This window comes from Hemitrygon akajei, chromosome 4, assembly GCF_048418815.1.
Source record: "Hemitrygon akajei chromosome 4, sHemAka1.3, whole genome shotgun sequence".
Classification (NCBI taxonomy): domain Eukaryota; kingdom Metazoa; phylum Chordata; class Chondrichthyes; order Myliobatiformes; family Dasyatidae; genus Hemitrygon; species Hemitrygon akajei.
The window spans coordinates 167,387,951-167,407,671 of NC_133127.1; the positions used below are offsets into that span (position 1 = coordinate 167,387,951).

The following is a 19,721-nucleotide window of genomic DNA, read 5'->3' on the forward strand; positions in this document are numbered from 1 at the left end:
AAAATCCAACAAAAAAGTAGTGGATATGGCCCAGTCCATCACGGGTAAAGCCTTCTCCATCATTGAGCATATCTACATGAAACATTATCGCAGGAAAGCAGCATCCATCTTCTGGGACCCTCACCACCCAGGGCATGGTTTCTTCTCACTACTGCCATCAGGAAAATGCTACAGGAGCCTCAACAGCCACACCAACTGGTTCAGGAATAGTTATTACCCCTCAGCCACATGGGTCTTGAACCAGTGGGGATAACTTCACTTGCCCCATCATCGAAATGTTCCCACCACCTTTGGACTTACTTTCATGGACTCTTCATCTCATGTTCTCAATACTTATTTATTTATTGTTATTATTTCTTTATTTTTGTAGTATGGATTTATTGATGATGCCCTTAAGAAAATGAATCTCAATATTGTGTATGGTGACATATATGCACTTTGTTAATAAACTTATTTTCAACTTTTTACAATTTTAAATGCAATTTTTATCAAGTTTGATGTGACTTTTTTTCCTCTAGAGAAAAGAATCACTATTGAGTACTAGATCAACAAATCATGTAAACTGTTCAAATGTCTTCTACTGTATTAATTTTTATTTACCTGATGGTCACCTAAAGTTATAATTATCAATGACAAGAGTTTAGTTTAATATCTGGAAAGGCATTTGTGTATAAATAGTTATTAGATTAAGTACCAAAGATTATTAAGAACTGGTTGGCACGAGCCAGTTGGGCTGAAGGATCTGTTTCCATGGTGTAGGATGATAAGAATAAAACAAATTCTTGCAATCCCATTCTACGAATAAGAGCTCATAGTTTAAATTTTTTATAGTCAAGCCTGGCTACAGTGATTAAAACAAGCAGTTTATTAGTTTTATGCAGCACTTTGTAGCATGACCAAATTGATTTTAAAGTTGGATCATAAGCTCCCTACTTCTAATTTCAATGCACTGACTAATGAAGGACACTATCCCATAGACCTTCTTGACCACATTATTTACCTATGTTGCCACCTTCAAGGGTCTATGAACTGTACTCAAGATCCTTCTGTTCCTCAAATCTCTCTGAAATCACTCATATGGCAACCACATCTTCTTAAATCAGGTGATCATAACCTGCAGAATGAACTATACTGGCCTATAGGTAGGTTAGAAAAATGTTGAATGTGCTCAATGATGGGGAGTAGTGAAGTAATAAAATATGTTGTGTGATTGTCTACTCTGGTGGCAAGACAATCTTGAAGACTCGTGGTCAGTTAAACATGCAGACTTGAAGTGACATGACTCGACTTCAAACTGGTAACAGCCACAAGCAGAAAGGTAGTTCTTGCTGAGTACAAATCCTGCTACTATTAGTGGGTGAGGTGCAAGATGGATGTTTCTCTTTAAGCATTTCAAAACTGAACACTGTTCCTTCTTTCATTATGTTGCAAAGAACTGTTATTCCTTTAGCTGTCCAGTCCTTAAATCTAGCATCCAATTTATTTGGTGTAAAATCAGAGTCATATGCACACCATTTAAGAATTGCAATATCTCCCTCTAGATTATATTCTTTTATATTAGTTTCCATATTTTAAGAGTCAATGTTTATTATAAAGAGGGAGTCCTTCAACTGTTATGCAAAATTAATGGCAATGTTTTTCAGGGTAAATAGTAATTTTCAAATTGAAAGGGAAGAGCATAAGAAGGCAAACTTACTTGTACATAGTTTTGAACACAATTCCACTAGGAGTTCTGTCAAAATGATGTGCAAATCAAAATTTGTTTAATTCATTAAGGTCTAAGAGAACCAAAATACAAGCCATCAAGTGTTTCGAGTGGCTGGTCCTGGTACACAGTAACTCCAGCCTTACTGTCAAAAGTCAACTCACGGCAATTCACCTCCCTCTGAAACAGGTCTGCAGTGGTGCTCCCTGGTCCTAAACTCATCTCTGTAGCGTATAAAACCATAAAACATAGGAACAGAATTAGGCCATTCTGACCATCAAGTCTGGTCCAACATTCCATCATGGCTGACTTATTATCCCTCTCAACCCCATTCTTGTGCCTTCTCCCTGTAGCCTTTAGCACCATTACTAATTGAGAACCTAGGAACTTCTGCTTTAAATACATCCAGTGGCTGACCTCTGCAGCCATCTATGGCAACAAATTCCACAGATTCACTACCCTCTGGCTAAAGAAATTCCACTTCATCTCATTCTAGAGACATCCATCTATGCTAAAGCTGTGCCCACTGGTCCTAGACTCTTCCACTAGTGGAACCATCCCCTCCATGTGCACTCTATGTTGGTCTTTCAATATTTGGTAGGTTTTAATGAGATACCCATCATTCTTCTAAATTTCAGTGAGTACAGGCCCGGAGCCATCAAACACTCCTCACTCCACTTGTCCATTTAGGGATAATTCTTGTTAACCTCATCTGGACCCTCTCCAATTGCAACTCATGCTTTTTTTTTAAACATATGAGGCCCAAATCTGTTCACAATACTCCAAATGTGTCCTGACCAACACCTTATAAAGTCTCCACATTCCATCCTTGCTTTTATATCTTGGGCCCCATATCTTAGAAAGGGCACGTTGGACAGTCTAGAGGTGGTTCACGAGGATGATTCCAGGAATGAAGGGGTTAACATATGAGGAGTTGTTTGGCAGCTTTGGGCCTGTACTCACTGGAATTTAGAAGAATGCAAGGGGATCTCATCGAAACTCACCAAATGTTGAAAGGACTGTATAGGGCGGACGTGGAGAAAATGTTTCCTATGGTGAAGGTATCCAGAACTAGAGGGCACAGCCGTAAAATTGAGGGGGAACCCTTTAGAACAGAGATAAGGAGGAATTATTTTTAGCCAGAGAGCAGTAAATTTGTGGATTGTTCTGCCAGAGGCTCCAATGGAGGCCAAGTCCATGGGTATATTTAAGGCGGAAGTTGATTGTTTCCTGATCATCAGGGCATCAAAGGATATGGTGAGAAGGCAGGTGCATGGAGTTGAGTGGGATCTGGGATCAGTCATGATGGAATGGTGGAGCAGACTCGATGGGCTGAATGGCCTAATTCTGCTCCAATGTCTTATGGTCTTGTATTCTAACCCCCTTGAAGTGAATGCTAACATTGCACTTGCCTTCCTTGCCACCAACTCAACCTGCAAGTTAACCTTTAGGGAATCCTGCACATGGGCTCCCCAAGACTCTTTGCTCCTCTGATTTCTGAATTCGCTCCCCGTTTAGGAAATAGTCCATACTTTTATTCCTTTTTCCGAAGTGCATGACCATACACTCCCCTCACTGTATTTCATCGGTCACTTCTTTGCCCATTCTTCCAATCTGTCCAAATCCTTCTGGAGACTCCTTGCTGCCTCAACAATATCTGCCCCTCAACCTAACCTTATATCATTCTGACATCCAGGTCATTAACATATAATGTGAAACACAGTGGATCCAACATCCACTAATCACTGGCAGCCAACCAGAAAAGGACGTAAAGACACCTTCATTTGACTATTATTTATTGACTACAGTTCCACCTTCAATACTATAATTCCAAGCAAACTCACCTCTGAACTCTGAACCCTGGGAGTCAACTCCTCCATCTGTACCTGGATTCTTGACTTCCTGGCCAACAGACTGCAATCAGCAAAGGGAGGCAATAACAACTCTTTACAATGCAATTATTGTAAGTTAACACTAGTGTTCCACAAGGTTGAGTCCTCAACTCCTTACTCTACTTACTGTAAACTCATTACTGCATGGCCATATTCTCCTCTAACCTCACCTACAAGTTTGCAGATGATATCTCAAATAATTATGAGTTGGAGTACAGAAAAGAGACAGAACTTTGTAACGTGGTGCCATGACAACAACCTTTCCCTCAATGTCAGCAAACGGTAAGAGCTGGTCACTGATCATGCTGTACATGCTTCTGTTCACGTCGGTGTTGAGGTTGAGAGCTTCAAGTTCCCAGGAGTGACTATCATCAATAGCCTTCCCAAGTCATGGCCAAGAGAAACAACACCTCTGCTTCAAGGAGCTAAAGAAATTTAACATGACTCGTTAATACTTACCAGTTTCTAATCAATGCACAATGGAAAGCATCCTTTCCGAATGCATAATGGACGGGAATGTTAACTGCTCTGCATGTGACCACAGAAAAAACTGCCAAGTTTTGGACACAGCTCAGTACATCATGAAAACAATGGACTGTCTCGAATTCTCACGGCCTCAGTAAAGCAATTAGCATAATCAAAGACTGCACCCACTCCAGATATTCTCTCTTCTCCCTCTTCCATTGGTCAGAAGATACAAAATCCTGAAAGCACGTACCATCAGGTTCAAGGACAGCTTCGACTCCACTGTTGTAAGACTATTGTATTACCTAGTAAGATAAAATGGACACCTGACCTCAATCTACCTCGTTATGATCCTACACCTTATCGTTTACTTGCACTGCACTTTCTCTGTAGCCATTAGACTTTATTCTGCATTGTGATTGTCTTACCTTGTTCCACTACAATGCTCTGCTTAATTATCTTATCTGTATGAACAGTTTGCAAGACAAGCTTCACATGTGATAATAACAAACCAATTCCAATTCCACTTTCAGGTGACAGCATTAGTGAAAACATTGTAGTATTGAAAATTTTGGCTTGATTATACAGTTTTAGTGTCTTCCTAAATTGAACACAGAGAGAAAGCTTTATGAACAGATGAGCAGATTGAATCTAAATTATTACTTAAACAAGATTTAATGGTGAGAATGACTTCCATAAATGATAGAGGGTTTACTCAGTATTTTGGATTAGGGTCCAGATTGTTGTTTTTATTGTGCTTCTCCTTTAATTTTTAGCTTTCTTCAATCGCCTGTTATGTTTGTACTTTACTAACTTGTAGTATATTTGGTTTTACTTCCTTTGTTTGCAAAGCTGACGTGTAAATCAGTCACTGCTCATGATTTTAAAAAAAATCTGGGACTAGCCTGATTGTTTTCAAAGTAAATGATCAAAGTACATACTGTACATGTCCCCTTACAACCCTGAGATTCATTTTCTCGTGGGCATTCATAGTGAACACAAAGAGGCACCATAGAATCAATGAAAAAATGCAGACAACCAATGAGCAAAACACAACACACCATGCAAGTACAAAAAAAATAAACAAATTAATAATAATAGATAAACAGACAATAAATATTGAAAACCTGAGAATAAGAGTCCTTGAAAGCGAATCCATAGGTTGTGGGTATAGATCAGTGATGGGGTGAATGAAGTTATCCCCTCTAGCTCAAGAGCCTGATGGTTCAGGGATAAGAAGTGTTCTTGAACCTACTAGTGTGGGTCCCAAGGCTGCTTATACCTTCAAGAAGAGAGTATGGCCTGCATGGTGGGTTTCCCTGATGATGAATTGTGTTTTCCAGTGACACCACTCCTTACAGATGTGTTCAATGGCGAGGAGAGCTTTACCTGTGATGGACAGGGTTGTGTCCACTTTTTTTATATATGCTTTTCAATTCAAGGGCATTAGTGTTTACATGCCAAGCAGGGATGCAACCAGTCAGCATACTCTCTACCACACATCTTATGATGCTTATTTAAGTTTTAGATGTCATGCTAAATCTTCACAAAATTCTAAGGAAACAAAGGGGCTACTGTGTTTTCTTCATAATGGCACTTACGTGCTGGACACAGGAGAGATCTTCTGAAATGATAATGCTGAGGAATTTAAAGTTGCTGACACTCTGACTCCCCGATGAGGATCATTTCATGGACTTCCAATTTTCTCCTCCTGTATTCAATAATTAACTCCTTGGTCTTGCTGACACTGAGTGAGAGGTTGCACTACTCTACCAGATTTTCAGTCTCCTTCCTATATACTTTATCATCTCCATCTTTGATTTGGCTAGTGACAGCAGTGTCACCAGCAAATTTAAAAATGGCATTGGAGCCTCACAGTTGTAAGTATAAAGCAGTTTTGCAGTATAAAAGGGAAACATGCTCACGTTCCTTTAACACGTAAAAAATACTGGAGGACTTCACTAGATCAGGCAGCATCTATGCAGAGGAATATAAAGATAACATTGTGGGCCTAGACCCTTCATTGGTTTGATAAAGTGCCTCGGCCTGAAACATTGACGACTTATTCCTCTCCATAGATGCTACCTGACCTGCTGAGGTCCTCCAGCATTTTGTGTGCTGTTACTCTGGATTTCCAGCATCTGCAGAATCTCTAGTATTTACATTCCTTTTGTTACAGTGACAGTTATAGTTCCTCTTTTGCTTCTCTACCTTGCTTGCTGGTGCAAGCTAACCCTGTTGGACCCGCACTACGGTGAACATGTAATAAAATGGCTGTAACCATACGATTTACATTTTATTTGTGACTTACGATAGATCTTCTGGGCAACATCATCTCCAGATCTAACAGCATACAGTGTGAGTATTGATGCTGATATACAGCACAGGCTAGCAGCATTAGCAAAATGGGAGTTCCAATACCATACACGAGTCACTTGAGTACAAACAATGATAACAAAAAATAAGCAACCTCAAGCATTCTATTTTACAGCAGTGAAATGCTTTGACTGCAAGAAGAAAAACATTTGGCCTTGGCATCCAAGGCTACTGAGGATTACAAGCCATAAAAAAAATTACCCAAGTAAATTCCCCATGTAAGGTCAACACTTGTACAGAATGCTACAAAAGGAGAAAATGCGTGTAGGCAGTACCTGTGAACAGACACCAGTCTGACTTACTGAGTATTTCCAGCAAACTCTGCCTTTATTTCAACTTGCAGCATCTAGTGATTTTCAAACAGAGGCTTGGATAACTTTGAAGCTGATGAGCAGCAGGAAGCTTCAAAAATGTTCTGCAACAGCAGCAATCCTGAAAAGTGCAGCAATTTTAAAATTGAAGTGAAAATTAGTCATTAGTACATCAATTTGAACATTAGTCCTGCTGACTGCTCAGCTGTGTGGACGTAATTGAGAAGAAATATGTTCAGGTAGTCCGAAGTGCAGTTAGTGAGCTGATTCTGGAGACATATTCTGACGAAGCAGGGCTGTTGCAATGGTCAAGGAAAGCTATTAATCATAGTGGTTGTCAACACATACAGAGCAACTCTATTCATGCAATAAACTTCTGGCACTCTTTAAGAGTTTGTATGTTCTCCCCTGAGCTGCGAAGGTTTCCCTCCCACGTTCCAAAGGCTAGGATAACTGAGCTGAGGACGGACATGCTAAGCTGGCACTGTGAGCACGGTGACACTTGCAGGCTTCCCATGCACATCCTGATCGTGTTGGTTGTTGACGCAAGCCATGCATTTCACTGTATGTTTCAATGTATATGTGATAAGTTAATCTCTTATCTTTAATCATATCAAAAAATTAAACACGTACTGAAAGAACTTATTTTGTGTGATATGTCGGAACCACATCTAGTTAAATTCGTAGAGCAATATGCAGACCAGTGGCACTGACCTCACTTGTTATGAAATCATTAGAAAGAGAGGTCCTGACACACCTCCGGACCATCACTGGAGCCCCTGCAGTTGGCTTACCAACCACATATTGGAGTCAAGGACGCCATAATCTTCCTGCTTCTATGGGCTTGCACCCAACTGGATGACCCAAGGCGGCAATGTGCGAATTATGTTCTTTGATTTCTCCAGTGCTTTTAGCACCATACAACCTGTTTTACTAGGGAGTAAGCTCATGGAGATGCAGGTTGATGCTCCATTAGTGTCTTGGACTGCAGACTAACTGTCCAGACGGCCACAGTATGTGAGATGGCAGAGCTGTGTACATATCAGATACTATGGTTAGCAGCACGGGGCACCTTGGGACTGTCCTGACTCCCTTCCTGTTCACCGTCTACACCTCTGTTTCAGATACAACTCAGATTCTTGCTACCTGCAGAGGTTTTTGGATGATTTGGCAGTTGTGGGATGTATCAGCCGGATTCAAGAGGCTGAGTACAGAAGAGTGGTGGACAGCCATACCTGAGGTGAACATCCCATAAGATCTCTCCTTGCACAGTGTCGAATGCTTTGGACAGGTCGACAAAAGCCACTAACAGGTCTTGATATTGCTCCCGGAACTTTTCCTGAAGCTGCCAGGCTGTGAAGATCATGTCAATCGTGCTACATCAAGACCTGTTTATGGCTTTTGTCGACCTCTCCAAAGCATTTGACACTGTGCAAAGAGCTCTTATGAGATGTCCTCCTCAGGTTTGGCTATCCCAATAAATTTGTTGACATCCTCCACCAGTTCCATGATGGGATGACTGCTCGGGTGACCATAGGAAGACAAGAGTCCGAGCCCTTCCTTGTATGCACAGGGGTGAGGCAGGGGTGTGTGCTAGTGCCAGTGCTCTTTAACATCTTCCTCTTGTTACCAAGCTTCTCCACAACGAGATTGAGGACAGCAGCGGTGTGGCAGTGGACGTCAGATTAGATGGCACCTCTTTAACATCAAGATGCTCCACGCAACCACCAAACTCCATAGAGGGCGGGTCCTGGAGCTGCAGTGTGCAGATGTCTGTGCTCTTGTGGCCCATACTCCGGAGGATCTTCAGACTGTCCTTGCTGTGGCGGTGAGAGCGTACAGCAGGATGGGACTGACTGTCAATACCACCAAGACAGAAGTGGTTTGCCAACGGAGTACCAGTGTCCCAGCCACCCTACCTGCCTTCACTGTTGGTGATGAAAAGCTGTCAGTGGTGCCATCTTTCAAATATCTGGGGAGCATTCTCTCTGAGGATAGCGGCATTGACAATGACATCCAGAGCCGCATTAAATAGGCATCAGCTGCCTTTGGAAGACTTCGGCATCGAGTCTTTCAGAACAGGAGCCTTCATCCCTCCACAAAGGTCGCTGTATACCAAGCGGTCTATGTCACCACCCTACTTTATAGCTGTGAAGCTCGGGTAACCCACAGCTGTCACATCAAGTCCTTGGAGCGCTTCCACATAAGCTGCCTCCAGTGCTTCCTGGGAATTACCTGGCGTGAGTGAGTGCCTCACACTGAAATACTTGTAAAGACCAACTGCAGGAGTATTGAGGCCATGATCACCCAGCGTCAGCTGCAGTGGCTGAGGCACGTGGTAAGAATGCCCCCATGTCAGCTACCCCACAGAGTGTTATATGGCCAGCTACATCATGGTCGATGCTCAGCTGGAGGGCCAAAGAAGTGCTATAAGGATCAGATGAAGAATGCTTTAAGGAAGTGCAAGATCAGACCTGAGGACCTGGAGGATGTTGCTGCTGACTGTAACACTTGGCGACAGCTGAGTAGGGATGGGGTTCATATTCTGGAGATGGAAAGAACAACCAGAAGACAGCAGCAGAGAGCCAGGAGAAATGCAGCCATGGTTGCCATCACTACCACCACTACCACATATACATGTCCCACCTGCAATGGAACGTGTGGGTCCAGGATAGGACTGTATAGTCATCAAAGATATCACTTTAACTCCGTTAAAGGAGTGGACATCGTCATCAGATTCCGATGGACAACCTAAGAGAAGGTGGACAGCTTTGTTAAATGGCGTGGGCTGAATCATCTGCAGCTCAACATCACTAAGGAGTTGGTGGTGAACTTCAGGAAGGTGAAAACACCCTGCTTTCCCAACTCCATTAAAAGAATGGATGTGGAAGTCATTCAGGACTACAAATACTGGAGAACTCACCTGGATAATAAACTGGACTGGACTAAAAACACAGGGGCTCTGTACAAGGGACCAGAGCTGACTGTACTTCCTGAGGAGGCTCCGGTCATTCAACGTCTGCAGTACTAAGTTGCAAATGTTCAACAACTCAGTGGTGGCCAGTTTTCTGTTTTACGCTGCAGCCTGCTGAGGCAGCAGGGTGAGAGCAGCTGACACAAAGATTGATGAGCTTGTCAGGAAGGCTGATTCTGTTCTGGGCGTGGAACTGGATTCCCTGGTGGTTGTGTCTGAGAGGGGGATACTGCAAAAGCTACAGAGCTTTATGGACAATCCCTCTCACCCCCTCCATGACATACTGGACAAACAGAGGGACACCTTTAGGAACAGACTGATTCCACCCAAGTGCGTCACTGAATGCCACAGGAGATCCTTCGTTTCTGTGGCTATAAGACTCTATAACTCTTCCTCCTTAAGTATCTAGGTATATGGTTTCATTGCACATATGTATTTTGTACTATTACTTTTTAATGCTCATTTTGTATTCCTTTTCGTACCTCGATGCTTACATTTCATATTTTAAAGTATATACTTCTGACTGAACAAACTTGCAACAATAATTTCCTTCAGGATAAATAAAGTTTTATCTCATCTTATCTTAGATATATTGGGAGATATGCATACAAAGTCCCCCAAACACCAGGCCATCTTACTGCAAGTCTGAACTAGTATCATATGCACTAAATATACAAGAAAAGGAGCTCAAACATCACAATGTGTTGGCCAAAGCCACAGAGTATGATTGAGTGATACACATTATTATGCTGTCTAGAGCAAATGAGACATCCAGTTTTGCAGAGACTAAGGTAACCATCAGCTGAAATATGGATAATGAACAGTAGTCCATTGTACAACTCGAATGTTGAATTCACAGAGGCCACATTGGACCCATCACATGCATATGCATAACTAAACATAGATAAAGAAAGTCAAAACTAACAAAAGAGAACTGTGCTACACTTTATTCATAAACCAAACTGACGATGACGATGCATTCAGATGCAGCAGCCTCTTGGGAGCCAACCAAAGGAGTTTTTTTTCTTTGTTAAGTGTTCTTTCTACAATCAAAGGACAATGCTGGACTCCAAGAACTTTGGGTACTGCAGATCTACCCCATCAGTGAGCTGCTCTTTGATCGGAGGAGCTGGACTGGGTGCAGACTGTGCTGCGGCCTGCTACAGGAAAGCATCAAAGGCATTGGAGTTGTTGTGCGAAGGCAGTGTACATTGTAACCATGGAGATTGTCTTGGACGTTTCTCTTGCAATCGCAAGACCCTGTCGGACATTGACAACTGTAGATACCGCAGGCCTGCTTCCCTTGTTTGGTGGTGTGACAGACAGCAGGGTAATTGTCTAGCCTTGGTTATAGCAAGGACTAGGCCTCAAGCTGCAGGCTTGCCTGCTACTGCAGTCCAGGAGAGGAGACACCAGAGGTGGTGTAATGTGGTGTTTGTGCTCTGATGGGGGCTGGCCTCTGTTTTTTTTGCTCACTATTTTAAACGTGTTGTGCATGTTTTGCACATTGGCTCCAGAGGGATGCAGTTTCGCTTGGCTATATTCACGTATGCATGAATGATAACAAAACTTTAATTTGATTTGATTTGCTGCATTATCCAAAATATTTTGGGCTGCTGTGGATAAGATGTTAGATGGAATTCATAATCATCAATACAAACAAGAACACATTTAGATCACAACTTCATAGTGCAGGAAAATCTCCAAATATTGAATAGTTGGGTAACTCTTTGAACATAATGTTAAGTTCAAGACAGTAAGCACTACTTTGTACACAAACAAGTGGACATTACAGTGATGGCACATACACACAAAAAAAGAGGCCATTGTCATGGAAAAAAATCTAAGAACATTATGATGTAGATCTTTCTGAGCAGAAATCCAAAATGATGCAAGTTTACTACTACCTTAGTGGTGGTAAAGGAACACAGAAGGTGTATAGCCTCTGAAATAGATATAAAGTAAAAGATCCATCCCATGTATTACAATATCATCTGCACACTCAAGCTGCTATACAGTGTCTCAAATATGTAGTAAAAAAACAATTCACTGTCTCATTATGAACAATGACCAGGAAAAGCACAATGCCTTGGTATTATGTGCACTAACTAAAGAGCAAGAGAAACCATGAAATACCCAGAAAGAAGCAGCAACAATGGAAATCATATTTAGGATCAAGAAGTCCCACCAGTTCTTATTAGAAAGACCATTTATTTTGGAGACAGACCTTGAATTCACAGTGGCTATTCTTGGACACAAGTCTGCAATACTTGTACAGGTGGTCTCAAGATGGAAAATTGGGTCTATCTGTTTTCCTACTGTAATTATGACATTATATATCAAGCATCGTGTAGCTGATTCATTATCAAGATTGCCTCATGAAGCAGGGAAGTCACACTGAATCTTTATAAAACATTGATCCAGATCAGTTAATGTACTGTGTTCAATTCTGGTCACCTCACTTTCGGAAGGATGCAAAGGCAACAATCTGAATCCAGAAAAAGTTTAAGGGAATGCTTCCTGGGATGAGGAACTGCATTTACAAGCAACAGACAATTGGCTGCAAGATGGCTGCAATGGAGGCCAGTAACTATTGGGAGAGATTGGATAGGCTGGATTTATTCTCACTGGAATACAGAAGGTTAAGTGGTAACCTTATTGAGGTTTATAAATTACGAGGAATATAGATAGTAAGAGTCTTTTTCCCAGACTACGAGAGTTGAAAACTAGAGCGCATATGGCTAAGGTGAGAGAGGAAAGATTTGAAAGAGATCTCAGAGTACATTTTTACCCACACAGAGTGTGGCATTATATAAAATCAGCTGCTGAGGAAGTACTAGAGTCATTTATATTTACAGTATTTAAAAGACATTTGGACAGTACTTGGATAAGAAAGGAGCAGAGTGATCCCTGTCTAATGTGTGAATATGGGATTAGCTACAATAGGCGTTATGTTTAGCATGGTCAAGTTGCGCTGAAAGGCACAATTCTATGCTGTAAGATAATGACAATAATGCAACTTAAAAGAATTTATAGGCTGCTGTTTCTTCAGGTGTGATGATTCTTCCAGTAATAATACTGGCTTACGACAATGCAGATACAAAGCTCCCAATCATTAGATTCTCCATGAAGTTAAATTTCTGATAACCCAGTGAATCTGTGCAGTTGCTGTAATTGTCAAATGAAACATTATTACAATTGTGGAGCCTTGTCTCAAGAATAGGGATGATAATATAACATTGCAAGTCTCATAACAAAAGCATGTTCCACTATTTCAATTTTCACTTCTTCACTTTTGCTGTTCAAAAATACACGCGCTAATAATATTATCATTTTATTTACACAAATCATTTGAAGCAATTTGAAAATTTAATTCTCTAATGCAGGAATTTATACTTAAAAATATCTTCAAATTCCATATTTATTAATTTGCAGCATTAAAACTTTTCTACCTGTGACATAACGTTGTTCGGTATTCTACCATATATGTATCTCATATATTCCACGGTCATCTCCAGTACAGAGGCCACATCAGTTCTTCTTCCTTTCACGTATGGCAAAAGCACTCTTAACTGGTCACAACAATCCTTAATGCGCTCCCTAATTGTAAATTATTTTAAAAAATCATTAATTACTCTTCAGTTCTAATTATAAAAATAAAAATGATGAATATTGATCATTTATTATGACCTTCTGCATTGAAAGTTCCCTTATGTTTAATTTTAAGCCCTCAACAATTAATTGCACTAAATAAATAAACTTTGTCATTCTAAATGTTTATATCTGGGTCACATTATGAACCATTTTATTTTCAACGCACTCATGAAATAGACATAGCTTTTATAAATCCAAACTACTGGTAATCAAGAAAATGCACTACCTTAGTTTATATTGTGATCATATTAAAGGGAATGATTACCAGATGAGGCCCTCTCCTCCACATATCATGAGGCCCTGCATTTCTCTGTATGATATTTGTTCATTTCCAAACAAGGTCCTTTCTTTTGCCACCCATAATCTCATTCCCAATTATTACATTGCCATCTTAGCTTAGACTAAATTGTAGTTCACATATGATAACATCTTTCTCCTTACCAAGACCAACCAGCATGACTAAATATTCTATGATCTACTCTATTGAAACACTAAGTGCATAACACTTATTGGTAAATCACAGCTTGGTTTCCATCTACTCTTCCTCAGAACACTAGCCACTTTCTATTCTTTTCACTTCTCCTTTAAAAGCTAATTACTGACCATCCTCCCACAATTTCTCCCAGTATCCTCTTTTACGTTTACGCCAACAGTACTCACCAGGATGCTGCCTGGACTAAAGGGCGTGTCTTATGAAGAGAGGTTGAGTGAGCTTGGGCTTTTCTCTTTGGAGAGGAGGATGAGAGGTGACTTGATAGAGGTGTACAAGATGTTAAGAGGCATAGATAGAGAGGACAGCCAGAGACTTTTTCTTCAGGAATGGCTAATACAAGGGGGCATATTTAAGGTGACTGGAGGAAAGTATAGTGTGGTGTCAGAGGCAAGTTCTTTACACAGCTAGTGATGGGAGGGTGAGTGACTGATACATTATGGGCATTTAAGGAACTTTTATATAGGCGCACAAATAATAGAAAAATGGACGGTAATGTAGGAAGGAAGTATTAGATCGACTAAGAGTAGGTTAAAATGTTGGTGCAACATCCTGGGTCAAAGGCCTGCACTATGCTGTAAATTTCCATGTTCTTTATGAATATCATTCACAGGTCTGCTGTAAATGTAACTATCCCAAAAAAAATTTACACTCAAGATTTTAAGGGTCAGTAACTCCACAGTAACCGTAAACACAGTAATTGTAAAGACAGTAACTGGTGTAAAGACAGCTTACAATCCATCATCACTGGATTTCATCTAGCCAGACTGAGTAGTACTGTGGGCTGACTCTTCCTCCAGTAAAATTGCACATACACTTAAGATTCACACTGGATTAGCTTTACACTCTACCAAGTTTCTCTAACTTTGTCCCAGCAAGTTCCTGAGCTTATTTATAACTACAAACAAGACTGCTGACATTCCTCTGTTGCTTTGAGCTTGTTCCTCTTGCCCACCAAACTAGAATTCACTACAGATCTCTCTAACCTTAACCCTAAACTCCCTTTCCTAGTCTCTTGGCCCAGTCCCACTAATTTCCTCATCACTCAACCATTCCTCGCACCATTGCTCATGCTCACTACCAGGCTGCCTCATTTTCTTTCATTGTTACAATCCCATGATATCCTTTCAGTGCTTGTGTTGCAAACAAAGCTATTTAGAGGAGGTTACTCACACACTCTTTTAGAACATCCCTGTAGGTTTCATTTTCACACCTATTTGTTGTAATGTATTCACCCTCACACACCCCACAATTCTCCCCATTGCCCTACTGGCACTTCCTTGTGATGGAAGAAAGCTGAGCACCTGGACACAACCTACACCCTCACATGGACAATGTGCAAACTCCACACAGAGAACACAAGCTCAGACATGAGCAAGGGTCACTGGTGCTGGCAGCAGCAGCAATTAATGCTAGACCACCCTGCCACTCACTTATAAGCAGAGATTAAACAGATATCTCAATAAAAAGGGTCAGAGATAATTTTGAAAGACCTTTTACAAAGAGGGATGTGGAGAGATTGAAGGAGAGAGACACAGAGGGTAGAACTTCGGTATTTTAAAGCAAAGGAGTTATGACATTGCTATTGTCAAGACATCAAAACAGAAGGGTGCATTTCTTTTAGAGAGTTGCATGGCCACTGGAGGTTACAGAGAGAGAGAGGGAGAGGGAGGGAGAGAGAGGGAGAGAGAGGGAGAGAGAGGGAGAGAGAGGGAGAGAGAGGGAGAGAGAGGGAGAGAGAGGGAGAGAGAGAGAGGGAGAGAGAGAGAGAGAGGGAGAGAGGGAGAGAGGGAGAGAGGGAGAGAGGGAGAGAGGGAGAGAGGGAGAGAGGGAGAGAGGGAGAGAGGGAGAGAGGGAGAGAGGGAGAGAGGGAGAGAGAGAGAGAGAGAGAGAGAGAGAGAGAGAGAGAGAGAGAGAGAGAGAGAGAGAGAGAGAGGAGCAGGACAATGGAGCAATTTGACAACAACTGTAAAATCAAGGCTTTTTTTAAAAATCTGGAGGCAATGTGGTAGAGAACAGAGAACAAATGGAGGATGAAGAAAGCAGAGCTGTAGATATTTTTAGATTTATAGATAGTAAAAAAAGGAATCAGCAGTGGTTTGGATGATCATGGCTAAAACAACAAAAAATTGGTTACACACACAAAATACTGGAGGAACGCGGCAGGTCAGGCAGAATCTATGGAGAGGACTAAACAGTCTAAATGTCAGGTGGAGGACCTTTACCAGGACTTGATCTTCACCAGTCCTGATGAAGGGTCTTGGTTTAAAACATTGACTGCTTATTCCCCTCCATAAACGTTGCCTGAGTTACTGAGTTTTTCCGGCATTTTTTATTCATTGCTCAAGATTTCCAACACTTGCAGTATCTTATATATTTAAAATTAAGGTTTCGATTGAAAATGAACTAAGAAAGCGGCAGTCAGGTAATGTTACCAATATAATGCTCCTCCCTTTTGTCCATTGCTTTTTAGATTATGTTAGTAACTTTTGCATCCTAAATATTACAGGATCTTCTCAATTCTCTTTTAGTTTTTCCTTCATTCAAAAAAAAAATCAAATATTTCTGTTCCAGTGCTTATAATATTAACTTTTCACTAAAGTCCACCATTTATTTACTTATTACAATAAACTTCCTAATTTTGCTAAAAACCTGGCTATAATTTCTCCTGGCCATATCCATAGTATTTTACTTTTCATATTACCATTTCTAAAGAATTGTATTGGCTAAAGTAATCAGTCACAGCACTGTTTCATATAGGTGGTGTAACCTTTTCATCCTTTTGACCACAGCTAACCCTGACTGTTAATCCTCATTCTGATATATTGGTTTCCCAAGGCACCATTTCAACATTCTGACTACCCTTAATTTATCCAGTGCAGACTTGATGGACCAGACTGGCTCCTTGTGCTGTAACCATTGTATGATGTGCCCATCCTGTTGTCAACCTTTTTGAGATAAGTTGAATGAATTACATCAACAGCAAGCCATAATGCCAACGTACTTAATTTCTCTCAAATACCTAGATCATTGTTAATTAGTTTTCTGCTCATTACCTTCTCATTCGTTCCAAGCTGCTATGAAGCAAAGCGTCTGTGCTGCGTTTCTTGCAGCTCGATTCAGAGGTTGGGGATTCTGGCAATTCCAGTTCACATGATGCACTATTTTCTTCAGGTTTCGAGCTGAGTAAACGAGCCATTGAGTCATGTTACAATCAGCTTTGTAAATATCAGGCACCATTTTTATTGCTCTAACAATATGCAAATGGTTTTAATTAAATGCACCCTCTCAGATGCTATAAATATGACACAAAGGCACAGATTTTTCTAATATTCTCAGAAGAAAAATGGTGCAGTTTGGCAGGAGCATAAAGGAAATTCCGATGTCATGAAAAAAAAATTTGACCCATTCATGGACTGCAACATTCAAAAGAAAAATCACAATCTGCCATCAAAATTAGAAAGATAACTAGAAGCTTTTAGTTACAGGTACCATGGCACACAAGGAACCCATGTGGTGGTGTCAAATTCATCAATTTCACCTCAAACTTCCATCCTGCCCTCATATTTGCCCTGATCCATCTCTAACACCTCTCTCGCCTTTCTTGATTTCTCGGTCTTCATCTCTGAAACAGATTCTCTACTGATATCTTTTACAAATCCACTGACCCCTCACAGTTACCTTAACTATACCCCTTCCCACCTGTTCACTTGCAAGGATGCTGTTCCCTTTTCTCAATGCCCTTGTCTCTGCTGCATCTGTTCTCACAATGAGTTTATCCATTCCAGAACTTCAGGGATGTCATATTTTTCCCAAAAAAAATGGGGTTGCCCTCCACTGCTATCGATACAGCCCTCAATAGTGTCTCCTCCTTTTCCTACATGTCTGCCCTCATCCCATTCCCACCCAACACAACAGGGACAGGGTTCCATGTGTCTTCACCTACCAACCTACTAGCCTCTGTATCCAACTATCAGCCATCTCCAACGGGATCCCACCACCAGGCATATCTTGTGCCCCAACCCTCTCCACAGGGATCGCTCACTCAGCGACTCCATTGTCTGCTTGCTCATCACCCTCCAGGCACTTACCTCTGCAACCAAGCTAGGTGTTACACCTGCCCCTACACCTCTTCCCACCTTCATGGTGCAGTACTGCTTCACATGTAAATCCATTAGTGTCATTTATTGTATCAATTGCTACTGATGCACCCTGCTCTACGTCAGAGAGACCTGGTCCCAGCACCTTTACTCTGCTCACCACAACAGGTAGAATTTCCCAGAGGCCAACCATTTTAAGTCCACTTCCCATTCCCACACATGCCTGTCCAATGCTTCCCTACTTCTATGCAGAAGCCAAACACAAATTAGAGGAGCAACACCTCATAATCTGACTTGGTGGATGGACTGAATATCAATTTTTCTAACTTCTGGAAACCACTCCCCTCTGTTCCCCCTTGCCCTGTTTCCTGATTGTTACCCAATGTCTTTCCCCTCCATCACCATCACAACCTGTTCATCAGCTTCACCTTCCTTCCTCTGGTCCCCCACCTCCTTCCCTTTATTCCATGGTCCACTGTCCTCTCCTAACAGATACTTTCTGCTTCAACTCTTTGCCTTCCCCAACTATCACTTTCCAACTTCTTCTATTATTCACTTTAAACCCTACCTTCCTCCCTCATTTAGATTCACCTATCACCTGCCAGATCCTGCTAAACCCCACTTCTACTCTTTCATTCTGGCTTCCGTCCCCTTCCTTTGCAGTCCCAATGGAGGGTCTCGGCCTGAAATGTTGACTGTTCAGTTTCCTCCGCAGATGCTGTCTGACCTGCTGAGTTCCTTCAGGAACAAGGAACTTCATAATTTTAAGTACTCAAAGTCATTCCATATAAACTTGTATCCAAGATGTTAGAAGCTGACTCCTTTTTAAAGCAGTTGTTTCACAAAATAAATTATCATTTGGAGTTTGATTAAGAAGATCTTGTCAAAATTCAACTTGAAGTTATAAAATGTAGTTGTTGGCCAAATCCGAAGAAATTCTAAATACTTGCGGCTTTTCAAATATTCAAATTATTGCAGCCAATTATTTTTCAGATTTTCCTTCATCTCTGATTATCTTGTAACTAAATCAAAGCTTCTGTCTCAATTATCAATACATAAAAAACTCACCTTCCAGCAGGAGTTGAATTATGACCTTTCAGCACAGACTCATTCCATGAATCCAAATTATGCTGTAAAATAAAGAAAATATTTTCCATGTGGTATCATAAAGCACTATGGAACCACTAAACAATAATTTTACTTCGAAAAGAATTTTCTAGATTGTCTTACTATCATGCGGTGCACCAATTTTACATGACACTTCTTTTATTCAATTGCTGAGCACAATCTGGTACTTCATGCACCAGCACCTTACTCAGGTTCTCTTCATTTTCACCCTCCTATCTCCCAATTTGCAGCAAAAGAACAACTAACTTATATAGCACCGTCATAAATTTATAGACTAACATGATCTAAGAAGCCAAGGGAGAAAAATAAAGATTAAAATAGGCTGTGCAGCACAAACGTGAGATGCTCATCCAGCAGTGACAAAGGTGTGATTACAACATGAAAAGCCCACAGATGGAATGAAGGGACACGAATACATTGCCAGATTTTGTTGTGAAGGGAAAAGTGATAGTGACCCTGGAGAAGGCTGCTGTCATAGATCTAGAAATCTAACCTATGGATTTCCCATCCCAGCATAGTTTCTTTCTGGTGCCAATTTTAGAAACAGGTATTTAATAGGCAATGCATAGATGACACAGCCCTAATGTGAGCAAATGCAATTAGTGTAGATGACAAAGTGATTGTCA

The 19,721-nt window shown here is 41.0% G+C and overlaps 1 protein-coding gene across 1 annotated transcript in view; it reads right to left on the minus strand.

Moving 5' to 3' along the window:
* The window catches only part of LOC140726910 (uncharacterized), a 34,146-nt gene extending 14,871 nt beyond the window's left edge, over nt 1-19,275 (minus strand). The window contains exons 1-4 of the mRNA XM_073043899.1: nt 19,198-19,275; nt 19,036-19,097; nt 16,924-17,049; nt 13,176-13,323 (exon numbers count right to left, since the gene is read on the minus strand). Coding sequence (XP_072900000.1) covers nt 13,176-13,323; nt 16,924-17,049; nt 19,036-19,097; nt 19,198-19,203 — 342 coding nt within the window. The 5' untranslated portion in view covers nt 19,204-19,275. The remainder of the gene's footprint in view (nt 1-13,175; nt 13,324-16,923; nt 17,050-19,035; nt 19,098-19,197) is intronic.
* Nucleotides 19,276-19,721: the final 446 nt, after the last annotated feature.